The following is a 15,773-nucleotide window of genomic DNA, read 5'->3' as shown; positions in this document are numbered from 1 at the left end:
TACGAATGTGAGTGCGAATGGTTGTCTGTCTCTATGTGTGCCCTGTGACTGACTGGCGACCGGTTCAGGTTGTAGTCCACCTTACACCCGAAGTCAGCTGGGATAGGCTCCAGCACCCCGTGACCATGAACACGATAAGCGGTATTGAAAATGGAAACTAACAATATTACATGAAACTGCTCCCTTGTCCAAAAATTTATATATTATGTCATCTGGTAGAAAACTTAAGAAAAACAACATTTACAGTCCCAAATGAAATCCATTTGATCTCAATTGTATGATTCAATCCAGTAAATAAGGAATTTTCAAAAAATAGTTTACATAGGTTTCAATTGGTCAAAATGTGACAATTAAGAGAGTATTTAAAGAGCTGAAGTTATAAATGACAAAACCGGACAATAAATCCCCACCAATTAAAAGTTGTATTACATTTGCATTAAAGCAGGTAAGCTTGTTTTGAAACAAAAGGAAGCGAGGTGGACCCAAATGGTCAACATAGAAGCCAGAGGGCTTTAAATGACGTTATATTAGCGACAGGATTGTTTGTGTTGCCAAAATGACAACACCTGCTTGGTGGTGTCTTTACAATGTGTGTGTTTGTGGCTGGTGGCAGCTGTCATTACAGGAGGATCTTGCTAAAAATCACACTGTCAACCCCCATGTGGACCAACTGTGCGACCCCCCGCCCCCGCATACTCCCTTGTTTCCCTGACCACACACACGCACACAAACATCCAACAAATTCTCAGAATTTAAATGGAGCAGAATGTCTTAATCTTCTGTCACATTTACTTGTTTAAGTATGCTTTAAATTACTTTCGTGCTCTCATCTCCATCCAGCAAAGTCCTTAAATTTTGCTCCATGGACTGATTTAATAATGTTATCATGTTTTTATAAGGCAGCTGAAATACAACACGGGCACTACTCGGAGCAATAACATAAAACACAAGGACATCTTGATGTAAATGCACTTTTATTTACAAAGTGAATAGAAAGACAGCTAGAGGAGCAGTTTGGAGGCTTGAAGCAATGATTAAGGGTTGGGGGCTTTGACAAAAAAGAAAGCGAGGGTGTGGAAAGACATTGATCCATCTTAAGGTCTATGTACTGGTATGCTCTTTGTCCTCACGAAGACAATTCAAAGCACTAGAAGTGGACTAGGGCACACTAATGGAACATTACATATAGATTTCTTTCTGCTACCAATGCCACCTTTGGTCTACTAGTATGCAATATTTAACATCCTTGATACCCATCTTATTGTACTCACTAGTAGGAGAACTACAGTGCCTTGCAAAAGTATTCACCCTCTTAGTTCTTTTTTTTTTTCTTTACCTATTCTGTTATATTACAACCTCTAATTTTAATGATATTTCAATCTGAATTTTAAGTTTCAGAGTGGAATGAATGTCAAGGTTGCCATCCACACTTCTACAACGGACACTATCAACTTGGTGCCTCCCAGGAAAGAAAGTGGCAGTCAAAAACGGATCCCGTGATGTCGGCGATGTCTGGGTACAACTACCAGGACTTGTAGAGGCCATTGGGCGGTGTCACCATGCGCCAGTTTGACGGGGCGTCCATCACGCAGTGTTTGACCAAAAAGCGGGTCTACATGTGCCGTGTTCTAGTACCTCGTAACTGTGCTTCCAGTCATCTCAGGATCTGCCACTCGTTCACCTGCCACAATTCATGAATTAACAAGGAGGGTAATTCCTTTTTCACACAGGGCCAGGTAACTCAAGTTTTTTTTTTCCTTAATAAATGAAAGCACCATTTAAAAACAGCATTTTAAGTTCACTTGGGTTATATTTCTCTAATATTTACATTTGTTTGCTGAACTTAAAGTGGGGAAACTATGCAAAAATATAAGAATTTGAGAGGGGGGCCAATACTTTTTCACAGCACTGTATGTACCTATGTCACATTGTATAATTCGTTGTATATGTATTTGCTTTTATTTTGCGTTGTTTAACTCTGTTGTTTGCAGTCAGGTCGGCATTGCAAATGCAAATCTGTTCTCAGTTGCCTTAAGTGGATAAATAAAGGTTAAATAAACTAAGAAACATTTGACAAAAAACATGCAGCCATGATTGCCGCAAACAATGGCTCTACAAAGTACAAACCTTAATAGTTTATGCACATGCCAATTTTAAGTTTCTTCTATTCTTGAAAAATATTTTTAAACGTTTTTCTCATTTCGCTTCAAAACTTTGACTATTTTGTGCAGACGTATACAATAAAGTTCAGATAAAGAAATTATTGAAACATGAGATTGTAATGGAACAAAATGGGTAAAAAAACCAAAGAGGTGAATACTTTTGCAAGGCACTGTACATGTTGCTATTGAGGCAAAACTGCACTAGTTGACAATGGTGTACTATGATTACTACTAGTGACAGAAGATTCTACAGTTTAAGATCTAGTTTCTTCAAGTAGTGCACACTTTTGCCTCACAAGTACATGTAGTTGTCCTACTAGTATGCTATACTATAGTATACCAGTACAGAACAGTAGTTTACCAGGAAGGTTTAATTGAGTACTAGTATATCAAAAGTGGCACTAGTAGTGGAAAAAAACGTTGCTACTAAAACACAGTTGTTTTACTAGTACGCTAAACTGTCATACTAGTGAAGAGAAAGACCGTACTAGTCCATGGACCTTAAGGTGGATACCGTTGACATTGAATAAATGGTAATTTATTCAATGCCAAGGCTATTAGCATAAGGTTGTACTCAGTGGCACTAGTGGTCAAAAGCGGGAATAGTGATGCAAGCAATATTAATAGTAAGACAGTCGTTCTACTCGTGCACCAAATTGTCTTACTTGTCAGCGACAAAAAGGGTACTAGTACAAGGACCTTAAGGTGGATATCAAGGCTATGGTATAAAAACTCAAACACGGTAGGGGGAGTGTTAAGATAACAGCTTGGGCTAGCAGCGGAGAAAAATGTGGTCGTGGATGAAAAAGCAGCTCAGTCGTGATACATTTTGAAGATGCAGCTTTTTATGACGCCCATGTATCTGTCCCACACAACTTGATGTCTGAGATGCAGGCGAGAGAGAGAGAGACAGAGAGAGAGACACACACACGAGAATCAACGTAAATAAAAAAACTCAAGAAAAAGTTAGATTATAGTAGGAGAAGGTTTAGAATTAATTAGCCTGTCTACGTCTTGTGTTAGCATTAAGATAGTGGACTTTCGTTATTATAGTGTTAGGTTGAACATTTTTGTGTTTAAATATACAATGTTGGATCCCGTTTTGTTTTATGTGTCAGTTTTACAGTAAACTTCCAACTGTGAGTGACAAATGAACAGCTTGAAGCAAGTACGCTTCTCCTCTTATTTTGAGAACTGTGTGAGCGAGTCTTCCTTTCATTTCCTCAAAGGAATTTAATAAAATAGTCATTCATTTCATGACAGCAAGCGAGTGAGAACAGGTGCTAAGGAATACTTCAAAAACTGTCTTTTAATAACTTTGAGCGTGTTTTAAGAAGCGTTCCAGAACTGACAACCTTCAAGCTTCCACTGGAAGCATTTTAAGGAATGAAGGATGAGACAGGGTGACGCACAACTTGATGGGAGAGTGCCAAATGGCAAGTGTTTATCTGACTCTGTTTAGTTTTCCCAATGTAGTCTGTTTTAACGGTGGGCCGCCTGGGAGAAGTTAAAGGCAAGCCTGGTGGGCCCGCTGCCACACTAGTACAATGAACCCCCACTAAATCACGGTTCATCTTCCGCATCCCCTGCTTTATCGTGAATTTTTAAGCAATCATTTTTTGTGGATTTAGAGTGTAAATAAGCAAGTTGCAATTTAGAGTTACGCGCCTTCAGTGTAGTACCACACTGTTCCACAACATCCCAGCAAGCACTGAGCTCTACTGGATGCAGATGCAGCATAATTAAGAGCATGAAAAAGAGGCAGACAATGTCCCTACTAGGCAGAGAATATATGTTTGTGAGTAATATTGTACTTTATTGTTTGGTTAAACATTTTGCTGTTTAAACATACAAGGTTTAATACTCTTTAGTTGTATGCGTTGCTGCACCATTTGTGTGACGTAGCAGTTGTTTGAAGGTGTGTAAGTACCGCAACTTTAATGCTTATTTCGGTTAACCTGTCTATGGCATTTCGCATTATATGCTAGCCTTAAGCTAGCGGACTTCGTCAGGCCGAGTACACACAGTATGGTTGAACAACATAACGCAACGCATGCTGCGCATGAAGGTCTATGACCTTGAAGTCCATCCGGACAGATATGATATGATATGATATGATATGATATGATATGATATGATATGATATGATATGATATGATATGATATGATATGATAAGGCGCCACCCACGAGGATGTCATGATTCCCGGGTGAGCAGCAAAAATTTACTGTGTTACATATACATTTATAACAATAGAGATATCGTATTGGAATGAAAGTGGGAGGAAATCATTATTTTATCCCACACTGATTTTGTCAGTTTACCCACTGACATGACATGAGCGGTAAATAATTTTAATGTCATGTTTATTTTAATGGTAGGTTTATTTTAACAGAGAGACAGAACACCACCCCCACCGTCAAGCATGGAGTGGAAGCGTTATGTTTTGCTTGGTGGGAGTTTCTTTGCAAAGGGGACAGGTCAAATTCACCGCATCGAGGGAAAGATGGATGGGGCCTTGTACCGTGAAATCTTGGGTGACAACCTCCTTCTCTCAGCCAGTTAACTTCAAATGGGTCATGGATAGGTCTTCCAGCACAACAGTGACCCAAAGCACACAGCCAAGGCAACAAAAGAGTGGCTAAAGAAGACGCACATGAAGGTCATGGAGTGGCCTCGCCAGTCTCCAGACTTAAATCCCATAGAAAATCTGGGAACCTTAAGGATTTGGAGAGGATCTGCAAAGAGGAGTGGTCCAAAATTTCTCCTGAGCTATGTGCAAACCTGTTGATCAACTACAAGAAACGGCTGACCTCTGTACTTGCCGACCAGCGGTTCCCCACTAAGTACTAAGTCATGACCCTTTTGATAGAGGTTTATATACTTATTTCACTCAATGAATTGAAAAATAATTTGAATATAGGACTGTGAAAACATTTGGGGGCTAAGTCGACCACAAAAATTGGTCGACGCAATAAAAAATACTGATAAAAGCATATTTGCGCTGCTCGGAACCATTTGGCCCATGTCCATGTTTACTGCACGGACATTTGTTGAAGATGGACGCACAGTTGGACTCGTGAAAAACATTGCCAAAAATGCCAACAAAGCGTCTGTAAGTGATTTTTAAGACACTATTATATGTGTAATGTACATATAACATGATGTATGAGTGAGCAGAATGGTAGTTAGCGGTTTTTTGGGGTGGGGTTTTCCCCCTAAAATGGTAATCAATCACTAGCACGCTGATGCTAATCACGATTGCTAGCCGTTTAGTAAAGGCCGATTTTGTTGTCTCTAATTCTGTATTCTTTATACCATACACTGAGTACCAATATATGCACTTTAAGGATAGTAGTCCAACTATCATTAATGAAAATAAAATGCACGTTAGTAGTCAAAGTTCGTAGGGGGGGCGATTAATCGTGTACTCGGCAAAATGGCTATAGGATAATCGATTCTAAAAACATTCGATAATGACAGCCTTATTTGAATATTTTGTTTTATCTGATTTTTCTAGATTTTCTAGATATTCTGTCTCTACCTGCTAAAGTACACCTACCATTAAATAGACCGTTCATGTCTTTGTCAGTGGGTAAACGTACAAAATCTGTGCGGGATCAAATAATTATTTCCTCCACTGTAATTTCTCTACGGAACTAAGGGCCGATTAATGTCTTACACATTTTAGTTTTTGCTGTGCCAGACTTCCGGTTGACTTCTGTGTGTTTTTCCGAATAAGGTGTTCTTTTACTCAACATTTTTTAACTGTGGAGATGTGCTCTGTGAAGTGGTAGTCCAAGAAACACTGTAAATCTGCCATCTCGTAAACACGACGCTAATCCAGTACTGTCAAAACGCAGGAGCAACAGATATGAAATGAATGGCAGGACGTCATGATTCTCGGGTGAGCAGTGAAAATCTACCATATTACATATATATCTGTAACATTAGACAATACATTTCATATTGGAATAAAAATACACCTATTTCAGAACTTTTACATAAAAGTCTATGTCTATACAACGTGAACAAATTATTTTAATTTCCTTATACCGATAGATAATACACTCTATTAAGATTTTACAAATTTTGGAGGTGGGATGCATATTATACCAGAGAAATTTCTATATGTTCGTAACCCGAGGTTCCACTGTACTACTAAGTAATACTTTAAAATTCATTTTTTCTATATGTTTAAATCTCTATAAAGCGTGTGGAAGGGGTAGAACTATTTTAAAAATTGTATTTTATATAGTCTCTCTATAGCACTGTGGGTCTGGAACATATTCCATTAAACTCACTTGAAAGTGTCCAGTATGTGTGCAGAATTGGTATAGTGAGTCAGGTAGAGCCTCGTGTCCGCTGCTGTCCATCGGTCCGAGCGACACGGCTCGATAAACTGAGAGAGAAAGGGAAGAGGTGTTACATTAGGCGGATTCTGGCCTGCTTTTGTCCGGCCTTGGAAAAAACTACACACCTTCTCCACGAGGTCGATGAAGAAATCACGGACATCTTTCGTGTTGGTTAACTTGGCTGCGATGTTTACAAGGCCTCTGGAAAGATTCTGCAGAGAAGAAAAATAATTCATTTGCAGAGCTGAAACGCCAAGGGTTCCCCGGGTCAAAATATTTGTAATTGGAGCAAAACCTTAGAGAGAAATACAGTCAAGTGACACAAAAATAATAAAATGAAGACAAAAACCTTGTTAATGTTGACAACCGTTCAGTGATGAACGGAACTAGTGCTTGGTAATAAGCCCAGACATGAATAGCGAAAATCTAAGAGTAATTGTCACACTCCTTACAAAAGAGGCAAAGCGTGATTGCTTCAGGCTGTTTGTCACTCCCAGTTGGAATTTACTGTAAAACTGACCAACACCAAAATGTTCAACCAAACCTTATAATTTCGCATAACGAATAGCCGCTAGATTAATGCTAACAAAAAAAAAAAAAAATGCTATAGACAGGCTAACGGAATGCCAGCAAAGCACCACATGAAGCTCCTCAATTTAGCCTGACATAGTTCCTTGGCACCGAGATGCCATAAGATGGCACCAAAGGAAAAATTTAGTTTTTTTTAGCAAATAGCATAGGATAAGAATAAGTGAAATCGCAAGTAGTCATTCGTGAATATGCGGACGAGCACTGTGCTGTACTGTAATGCTTGGAGGAAACATGGTTTTAATTTTCATTAGCACACACGCACGAAATAATAAGATTTTTTTTTTTAATGTTACATTTTTCACCTTGAAATTGGCCTCCATTTCAGGAAAAGCTTTAGTCTTCCCCCTGAGGGCTGTGCAGACAAGACTGCAGACAAAGAAGAGAATATGAGGTCTGTGCACTTGGACTTTGTATTCACTGTAAGTGTGTGTTGTGTGAGTGTGTTAGACCTTTTGTGTTGATCCAGCAGATCCTTGTCGGAGATTAAAATCTTTAGTTCTTTCAGCTCTTGGAGAAATTCTTTGTCTAGATCCACATCCATGTCTTCCACCATGTTATCTAGAATGAGAAAGTGTATTTTTATCATTTATAATTAATTTAATTACAATTCACCAACTATTTAATATCTAAAATAATACTAATAATGTATTTAATTATTTACAATAAGTCAAATAACCGTTCGTTTTCAAGATAGGTATATTTTTAAAACATTGTTACTCCTGTTCAAAATTCTCTCCAATCAAATTTCTTCTTAGCTTTGGAGGCGTGATGCTTAGCTTATTTCTAGGGGCTCCTAGCGACCTCCGGTGGTCAAAAGGTGGAGGTACTCCTCGGGTAGTGCAAAAGAGGTTAAGTAAACATTAAAACGCATTTTTTTAAAGGATTTTATCTTTTGGGGGGGGGAACTATTCAAAGCTACTTAGCCCTGTGTGGAAAAAGTAACAGCAACCCTTGTTAAATCATGAATTAACTGTGGCTAACCACATTCTTTGGTTCATTTTCACTGACTACACCCAAGCCTGATTATCCAAACCTTTTCAATCAATAAATTACATAAAGAGATTAATAGAACCGGTTTGACAAAATGAAGTTGGCCAAAAGGTCTTAAAAAATAAAAATAAATTTTAAAAAAGCCACAATCCAAAGAAATTCAAGAACAGACAAGAAATAAATTGACATCTATCAGTCTGTAAAGGGTTACAAAGCCATTTCTAAAGCTTTAGGATTCCAGTGAACCGCAGTTAACCAACTTAACCCTAACCCATTATCCACAAATGGAGAAACATGGAACAGTGGTGAACCTTCCCAGGAATGACCAGCCTACAAAAATTACCCCAAGAGCAAAGCGATGACTCATTCAGGATGTCACAAAGGAACCCAGGACAACATTTAAAGAACCACATGACTCACTTACCTCAGTCAAGGTCAGTGTTCATGACTAAACAATAAGGAAGAGACTGGGCAAAAATGGCATCCATGGCAGAGCTCCAAGGCTGACCAAAAAGAAAAAGGCTCGTCTTATTTTTGCAAAAAATAAAGAAATAAATATTGTATGGACTGACGTGACGAAAGCTATTTCGTCTCGTCTTTTTGTAAGGTGTGCGTCTCATTACATTTGGTGTAAATGTAACAAATATTTTCATATCAGCAGTCAAACATGGCTACTTTACACCTTCAGAACCTGGATGACTTGCTGTGAATGATGGAACCATGAATTCTGCTCTGTAACAGAAAATCCTCAAGGAGAATGTTCGTGACCTCACGCCGAAGCGCACTTGAGCTCTGCAGCAGGACAACGATCCAAAACACACCAGCAAGTCAACTTCTGAATACCTTTTATTTATTAAAAAAAAAAAAAAAAAAAAAGGAAGGTTTTGGGATGGCCTAGTCAAAGTCCGGACTTGAATCTGCTTGAAATTCTGTGGCGTGACCTTAAAAAGGCCGTTCATGCTTAAAAACCCTCTGGTGTTGGTGAGTTAAAACAATTTTGCAAAGAAGAGTGGGCCAATCTCCACTGAGATGTGAAAGACTCATTGTCAGTGAAAGAAAACACTCGATTACAGTTGTTGCTGCTGAGGGTGGCCCAACCAGTTATAAGGATTCAGGGGCCGATACTTTTTCACACAGGGCAAGGTAGCTTTGAATAGTTTTTTTTTTTTTTTTTCCCTTAATAAACAAAATCACCATTTGAAAACTGTATTTTATGTTTTCTTGGATTATCTTTTGTCTGCTATTTACCGGTACATTAGTTTGATGATCTTTAACATTTAAATGGGGAAACTATGCAAAACAAAATTTGAGAAGGGAAGAAGGGAGCAAATACTTATTCCTGGCACTGTATATACAGTTGAAACCAGAGGTTTATATAAACTACATAAAAAGACTTGCTTTTTTTCTCACTCTGACATGAAATCAGATAGGTCAACTAGGATGACCAAAATTATTTGTCTCTGCTAAATCTCAGAATGAGAGGTGGTTTGTTTTCGACAATTTTAAGTGACTTTCTTCAAAGCCAGAAGTTTATACACATTTCATTAGTATTTCGTACCATTGCCTTTAAACGTTTTAAATATCCTTCCACAAGCTTCTCACAATAGTTGGCAGGGACCTTGGCTCATTCCTCCTGACGATGGCGACTCCAAAACATTGACTTTGTTATCCTTAAGCCACTTTGTTACCAGTTTGGCAGTATGCTTCGGGTCATTGTCCATTTGGAAGACCCATTTGCAGCAAAGCTTTAACTCCCTGGCTGATGTCTTCAAATGTTTCTTCATTCTGTTTCTTCGTATTTCATATTCTTTCCTCATGATGACATCTATTTTGTGATGTGCGCCAGTCCCTCCTGGAGCAAAACAACCCCACAACATGGTGCTGCAACCCGTTCTCAGGCTTGCAAGCTTCCCTTTTTTCGTACAAACGCAACAATGCTCCTTATGGCCAAACAGTTTAATTTTAGCTGCTTAGTTTAGTTTTAGTAGACAGGAAATGTTTCCAAATATTAAGATATTTGTCCCTGCGTGCATTTTCAAACGGCAATATGTTTTTTTTTATGTTTATTTTTCATTGACTTCTTCCTGGCAGGGTGGGCTTTCAGCCCATGTTGGTACACTACTCGTTTCAACAGTGGATAATGATACACTCCTACCAGCTTCAGGCAGCATCTTCACAAGGCCTTTTGCTTTTGTTCCTGGGTTGCTATGCACATTTCGTACCACAGCATGTTCATCACTGGGACACCGAAGCCGTCTCCTTCCTGTGATGGCTGGACATTCCCATGGTGTTTATATTTGCGTGTGTTTGAACAGATGAATGTGGCCTTTTCAGGCAACTGGGAATGGCACCCAAGGATGAACCAGACTTGTGCAAGCCCACAATTCCCTTCCTGATATCTTGACTTTATTTCCATTATGTTACACAAAGAAGCAGTGTTCCAGAAGAGCCTTCATAGATGTGTCTCTAATTAACTCAAATGTTGTCAATAAACTTATCAAAAGCTTCCAAAGACATAACATCATCAGTTGTTTTTTTTCAAATTGTTTAAAGCCCCAGTGATCTTTCTAAACGTCTGACTTTGAAGACAGTCATGAAAAATTGTCCTTGTCTCATTATTCTGCCATTTAGCAAATAGAAATTATTTTGGTAATCCTAATTGACCTAAAACAAGAAGATGTTAGTCTGATTTCATGTTAGACAGTGAGAAAAAAAAGTGTGTGTGAACGTAAACTTCTGGTTTCAATTGTAGAATTTTGTACAGTCTCACATTTCAGAATTTAGTTTGTCCTGGATCTGTGTTTAAAGACAGCTAATGATAATGCCCAAATAACATTATGCAGTCTCACGTAAATCCAGGGACCACTTTCATTTCGAGCAAACAAAGTCAATCTCTCACCAACAGCTCCAACTGTCCAGTTGTTGATAAGCTGCCCAGCGCAGAAAGCAAAGTCCTGGAACGTGAGATACTGCAGCTTTCTCTTCCCCGTCTCAAAGCGATTGTTGGCAAAGAACACAATGGCCGCGTAATCCCTGAAATGCGCCAAGAAAACAGTTAGCTTGCCATTGTTTTCCTTGGCGCCAGTATCCTGGATAACTGGAGTTAGTTAAAAACATCACAGTGCTGTGCAACCAGGCAGAAAAGAAACATTAGCAATGTTTCGGTTCGTAAAGTCAAGGCTTAAAGGAGGCTCGTTACCTTCCAAGCTTGTCAGAGAGCAGGAAATGCTGACGTATGTTCTCTACTAGGGGTCCCTTCAGTTCTTCCACTACTTTAAAAACACGCTTGAAGTTGTCAAACTGAAATTTAAAACAAAATGTATGAAAAATTTACATTTCAAAAGTGCTCATATTGTGTATTTTGATAGAAGAAAGTTTAATAATTAATATTATATTAATGTCCCTCATAATTTGAGGGACATTGTAAAAGCCATGGAATTGTATTATTGTTCAACAAAAAAGTCGCAGCAGAGCAAATGTCCTCCATGAGAGCTGCATTTTACCTGTCGTCTGCAGCTTTTCAGGGTCACGCCCGTCTTGATGCTGATGTCATCTAAGTCCTTCTTTGTTCCTTTTGAGAGTTTCTTGCCCAGGACTTCACGAACAAACGCATCATCAAAGTCGTAGTATCTTAAATTAGGAAACAAATAAGAGACACTCAAGTTAGACTGAACCACATCAAGGGAACAAAGTGGCACTCACTAAATAATGTAGGCCAATGCATGACATCTTCAGAACAAAACAGTTCATGCTCATAAATTAGGCTCAATTCAATACATACAGTGGAAGGTTAACACCCAAAAGTTTTTTTGTTTTTTTTTAATTCAACCTCATTTTTTGAAAAATGATAAAAGAGCTCCTTGATTTATGAGGCAATTCCGTTCCTATGGCGCAGACGTAACCCAAATTTGTAATTTGTATGCAAGATGTAACGCACCAGGGCCTATCATCTTCTTGTGACATACATGTGATCACATATTTTTACGCTGTGGCATTAATTACCTCGAAACGTTGAGGACCCCTGGCATCTAAAAGTTCACAAAACTTTGAATGTTTTCCTTTTTCTTAGGGTTTTTGTGACACTTTGTCCAAAAGAAGGAGCACCATCAAAAAGGGGTGCAGCGCAGGAAGATCAAAACACAGTGAACCTCACATTCGCGGATTATTTTTGGGAAGCTATCCCATACTCTTTGCTGAAAGAAAATCACCTGTTACCTGTTCCCTGATTTTGTGCTCAGGCCAAAGGCATGTCTAAGGTAAAAGTACTAAATCGGCGCCATCTTTTGACCTCTTGGTGCCAAGGAACTGTGTGAGTTGAAGACCTTCATGTAGCATTTTGCCGCAATATTGTGGGTAGCCACTTCGTTGGCCCATCTATGGCGTTTCGCATAATACGTTAGTATCAAGATAGTGGACTGGCCAAAACCAAGTTTAATATATAAATATTGCTTTGGAGGCATCTGGTGGAATCTTGGTGTCAAGGAACTATGTTGAAGTGAGGGAAGTGGCTTTATTTAGTCAACCCATAGCCTTGTCTAATAGTGAGCCAAAATTTTGCAATTAATGCAATGCCATGCATGTGAGCAAGGAGAGCTGTCTACTTTACATGGATGTCTGCTTATAACAAAACAAGATTTATATTTATTTATGCTTGAATATGATACAGTTCAATTTTCACATTTAGCGCTCATACTGCAGTATGTTGAACTGTGGAGAGGAGCTTCATTTACAAAGGCTAGCGTCCTTTTAAATTGAAAAGTAGTGCTTTTCGGCCATCTTGTGTCATCTATAGGGAATTATAAACTATTATAGCGGGATGCAGATTTTCTCCATTTGTCCTTATCGATTTTTCATTGGATTGCTTTATATTTATGGCCTGGAAGTGTTTTTCATAGATATATTGACTGTAGATTTGTGTACTTTTTTTTGTGTGTAATTTTTCCCAAATCACCGCTTGATTGTGCGGGTTCACTTTTGACGTTCCACAGTAATTGTTGACTAGTAAACGTCATAGAAACAAATCACACTGTACTTATTAATCATAAAAGTAATGTGTTCAGACAGGAAAAGCACATCACCTCTCTATAAGCATAGCTTGTCGATGAGGCGGGATCTGGAAGAGCAGCTGATTGGCCAGTTTGGACGGACTGTGCAGCAGGCGCTCGCACATCTGGAAAGTTCGGTACTGGTCCATGGTGTCACTCAGCAGCACGTCTGCGCTTGCCTCGCACTCGTCCAGCGCTCCGGCCTCCATTCGGACCTTCACTGCATCATTTACTGCTCAGGAGGACTAATATTGTTAACTTCCAATTGTTCAAAAAACAGATTCAGATTTAAAGGGGATAGACGATAGAAAATTTTATTTTTCATGTTTGTAACAGCTGTAGCAAGGTTCATGTTGCCCGTTCACCACCTCGCCAATGGCTAATTCAAACAGGATGTAGCGAAGCGAATATTGCCCATGTTTACCACACTGGCAAATCAAAATTGCCTGCGTTAAAATTCAAAAGCCCTTCCTAAGTGAAAGTGAAAGCAAGCGCGGTCATTCTGTCGTGTGTGAACGATGTTAATGGTTTAGTTTTTACCCGCTTCATAAAATGCTTCAGTCCGCCGTCCAGCCGCTGCTGGCTATGAGCAGTAAGGCTCACGGGCTTTCCCGACTGCGGGGACCGGCGCATCGGGGAAGACAAGACACGATGTCGCTTGGTGCCGAATTTAGGCATCCATATTTATTACCGCGATGAGCGTTTGAAGTGTCAATGGTCAATGTATCTTGCAAGTCATATTAGTTCTCGCAGCTAGCTAGCTGCGTTCTTCATCCATGCACGAGCCGTTAATCCCACTTTGGTTGTCATGCCGAGCGGTCGCGCTGGCTCTAATCAGGGCATAACTAGCTACTCATTTAGGGGCCTAAGGCAAACATAGTCATGACTTACCCACTGCCACCATTATGTAATTTAGACCACTTTGTCCTGATTTTGAAATCTGTTAGAATTATGTGACAGATAAAGTTAGCCTACTAATATTTACCGCCAAAGATTTTGAATATTTGTTTATCTTCAACTAAAACGTTTGAATTTGAGAAAATTCTATATAAAGGTCTTAAGATCCTTCTTGAGAATGACCAAATAAGTGAATCATCTCAACACGTTTACTTTAATTGATAAGAGCATTAATTAACATTTAATATAGTTTACCATTTGAACCGCTTCTTATGCGCACATCTTGGTGATGTTAAGCGTCACTTGTGCCACTCTCCACTTTATCTCTTTACGTCACAAAAATGGCAGGTTTGTCTTCGTGTGAACTTATAATCGTGAGTTTTGAGATACATAACGTAGAGATACATAACATACAAAAACATAACGCAGTAAATATGTCTCTTTTAAAATTAATGGTTTGGCATACATTACCTGTATATCCATCCAACCAGAGCTGATAAACCTCCTCATCCATGATAGTGGTGTTACCCACAAACACGTCCAGCTCCACGGCCATCTGCTTTGACACAAACATGAAGATTAGTCATAACAAAGTTTGAGTTTGGCTAATGTAGCAATCCGAATCACATTGGATGGATGAATTCATATCTATCTATTCATTTTCTTTCGCTTATCCGAGGTCAGGTTGCGGGGGCAGCAGCTAAATTAACCTAAAAAAAACTAAGGAAAGGCTGATCTGTTTCAGACACTAAAATAGGGGGGGGAAATTCACTCGTAACACACATCAGACCTAGGGACAATCTTATAGAATCATCTCATAAAACATAATATTGTCTGACTTTTGGCGTCCTTTGTGGGGAAGTGGCAAAATCGGCACAAAAACAGGCCGACTGTCTTTATGTGTATACCGGGCATAAGACAGTTCCCTCAATTGTGTGAGGAAAGCTATGATTTCAGACTGTCCCTGAAGGGAACACCTGACTTTGAAGGATATTTTGTATATATATATATATATTTTTTTTTTAAAAGAAACAAAATACTGAAGGAAGAAAAGATAGCTTAGTACAAAAAAATAAGAGCGATGTGTATATAGATCGATATGTGAAACCAACAAGAATTCATTAGGGACTTAAATCATTTAAAGAGTTAGATGTTTAGTTCCACTGACACGTTACCTTGTTTTAGTCTCCTCCCAAAGACGGTCAGCCAACAAATGACATGACTTTGTGAATTAGCTTCACTTAGCCTGCTACGTGCTCGCCTCTCATGCTAGCTGCTCACTACCTTAGTTAGCGGCGTCAAGAAAGAAGAAACAGCAGTAAACGCACACAAAACAGCTAAGCGATAACAAATTAAAAGTGCATAGTGAGGAAATAAGGTACAGTCCTAAGGGTAGAAACGTTTCACATAGGGCGGATGTACGAGAATAACGCTGTGGAGAAGCGTCAACAACAACAGCGATGACATACGCGACTACTTCCCGGTTCGTGCCGTCGCCGGACGTGTTGCGCAAAACGTCATGACGCTGCGCGTCGACGATCATGTCATGACGTCATGCGCCTACCGCGTAACAAATATAGCACTAAATCGCTCATTAATTCCTTACATAATGCAAAGTACTTTACATAATCGTGTTGACTCGCGATCTTTTTCGTCATGTTCCATCCGCGCAATTATGTTCCACACAGTTATCAGAGAGTTTATCATATCCGTTTTCATAGTTTGTGGATGTGT

At 39.2% G+C, this 15,773-nt stretch overlaps 1 protein-coding gene across 1 annotated transcript; it reads right to left on the bottom strand.

The window, feature by feature from the left end:
* Positions 1–957: 957 nt before the first annotated feature.
* On the bottom strand, positions 958–15,542 carry fibpa (fibroblast growth factor (acidic) intracellular binding protein a). The gene is made up of 11 exons (XM_061686022.1): positions 15,215–15,542; positions 14,511–14,595; positions 13,176–13,374; positions 11,601–11,727; positions 11,297–11,397; positions 10,997–11,130; positions 7,557–7,665; positions 7,410–7,473; positions 6,642–6,728; positions 6,466–6,563; positions 958–3,045 (listed from the first exon to the last, which is right to left on the bottom strand). Exons 2-11 carry the CDS (start codon positions 14,593–14,595, stop codon positions 2,976–2,978), a joined length of 1,074 nt encoding a protein of 357 aa, XP_061542006.1. The 5' UTR covers positions 15,215–15,542; the 3' UTR covers positions 958–2,975.
* Between the last annotated feature and the right edge of the window lie 231 nt (positions 15,543–15,773).

Source organism: Phycodurus eques, chromosome 9 (assembly GCF_024500275.1).
Source record: "Phycodurus eques isolate BA_2022a chromosome 9, UOR_Pequ_1.1, whole genome shotgun sequence".
Taxonomy (NCBI): Eukaryota; Metazoa; Chordata; class Actinopteri; order Syngnathiformes; family Syngnathidae; genus Phycodurus; species Phycodurus eques.
Note: the sequence above shows the minus strand (reverse complement) of the source record. Positions and strands in the feature narration are given on the sequence as shown.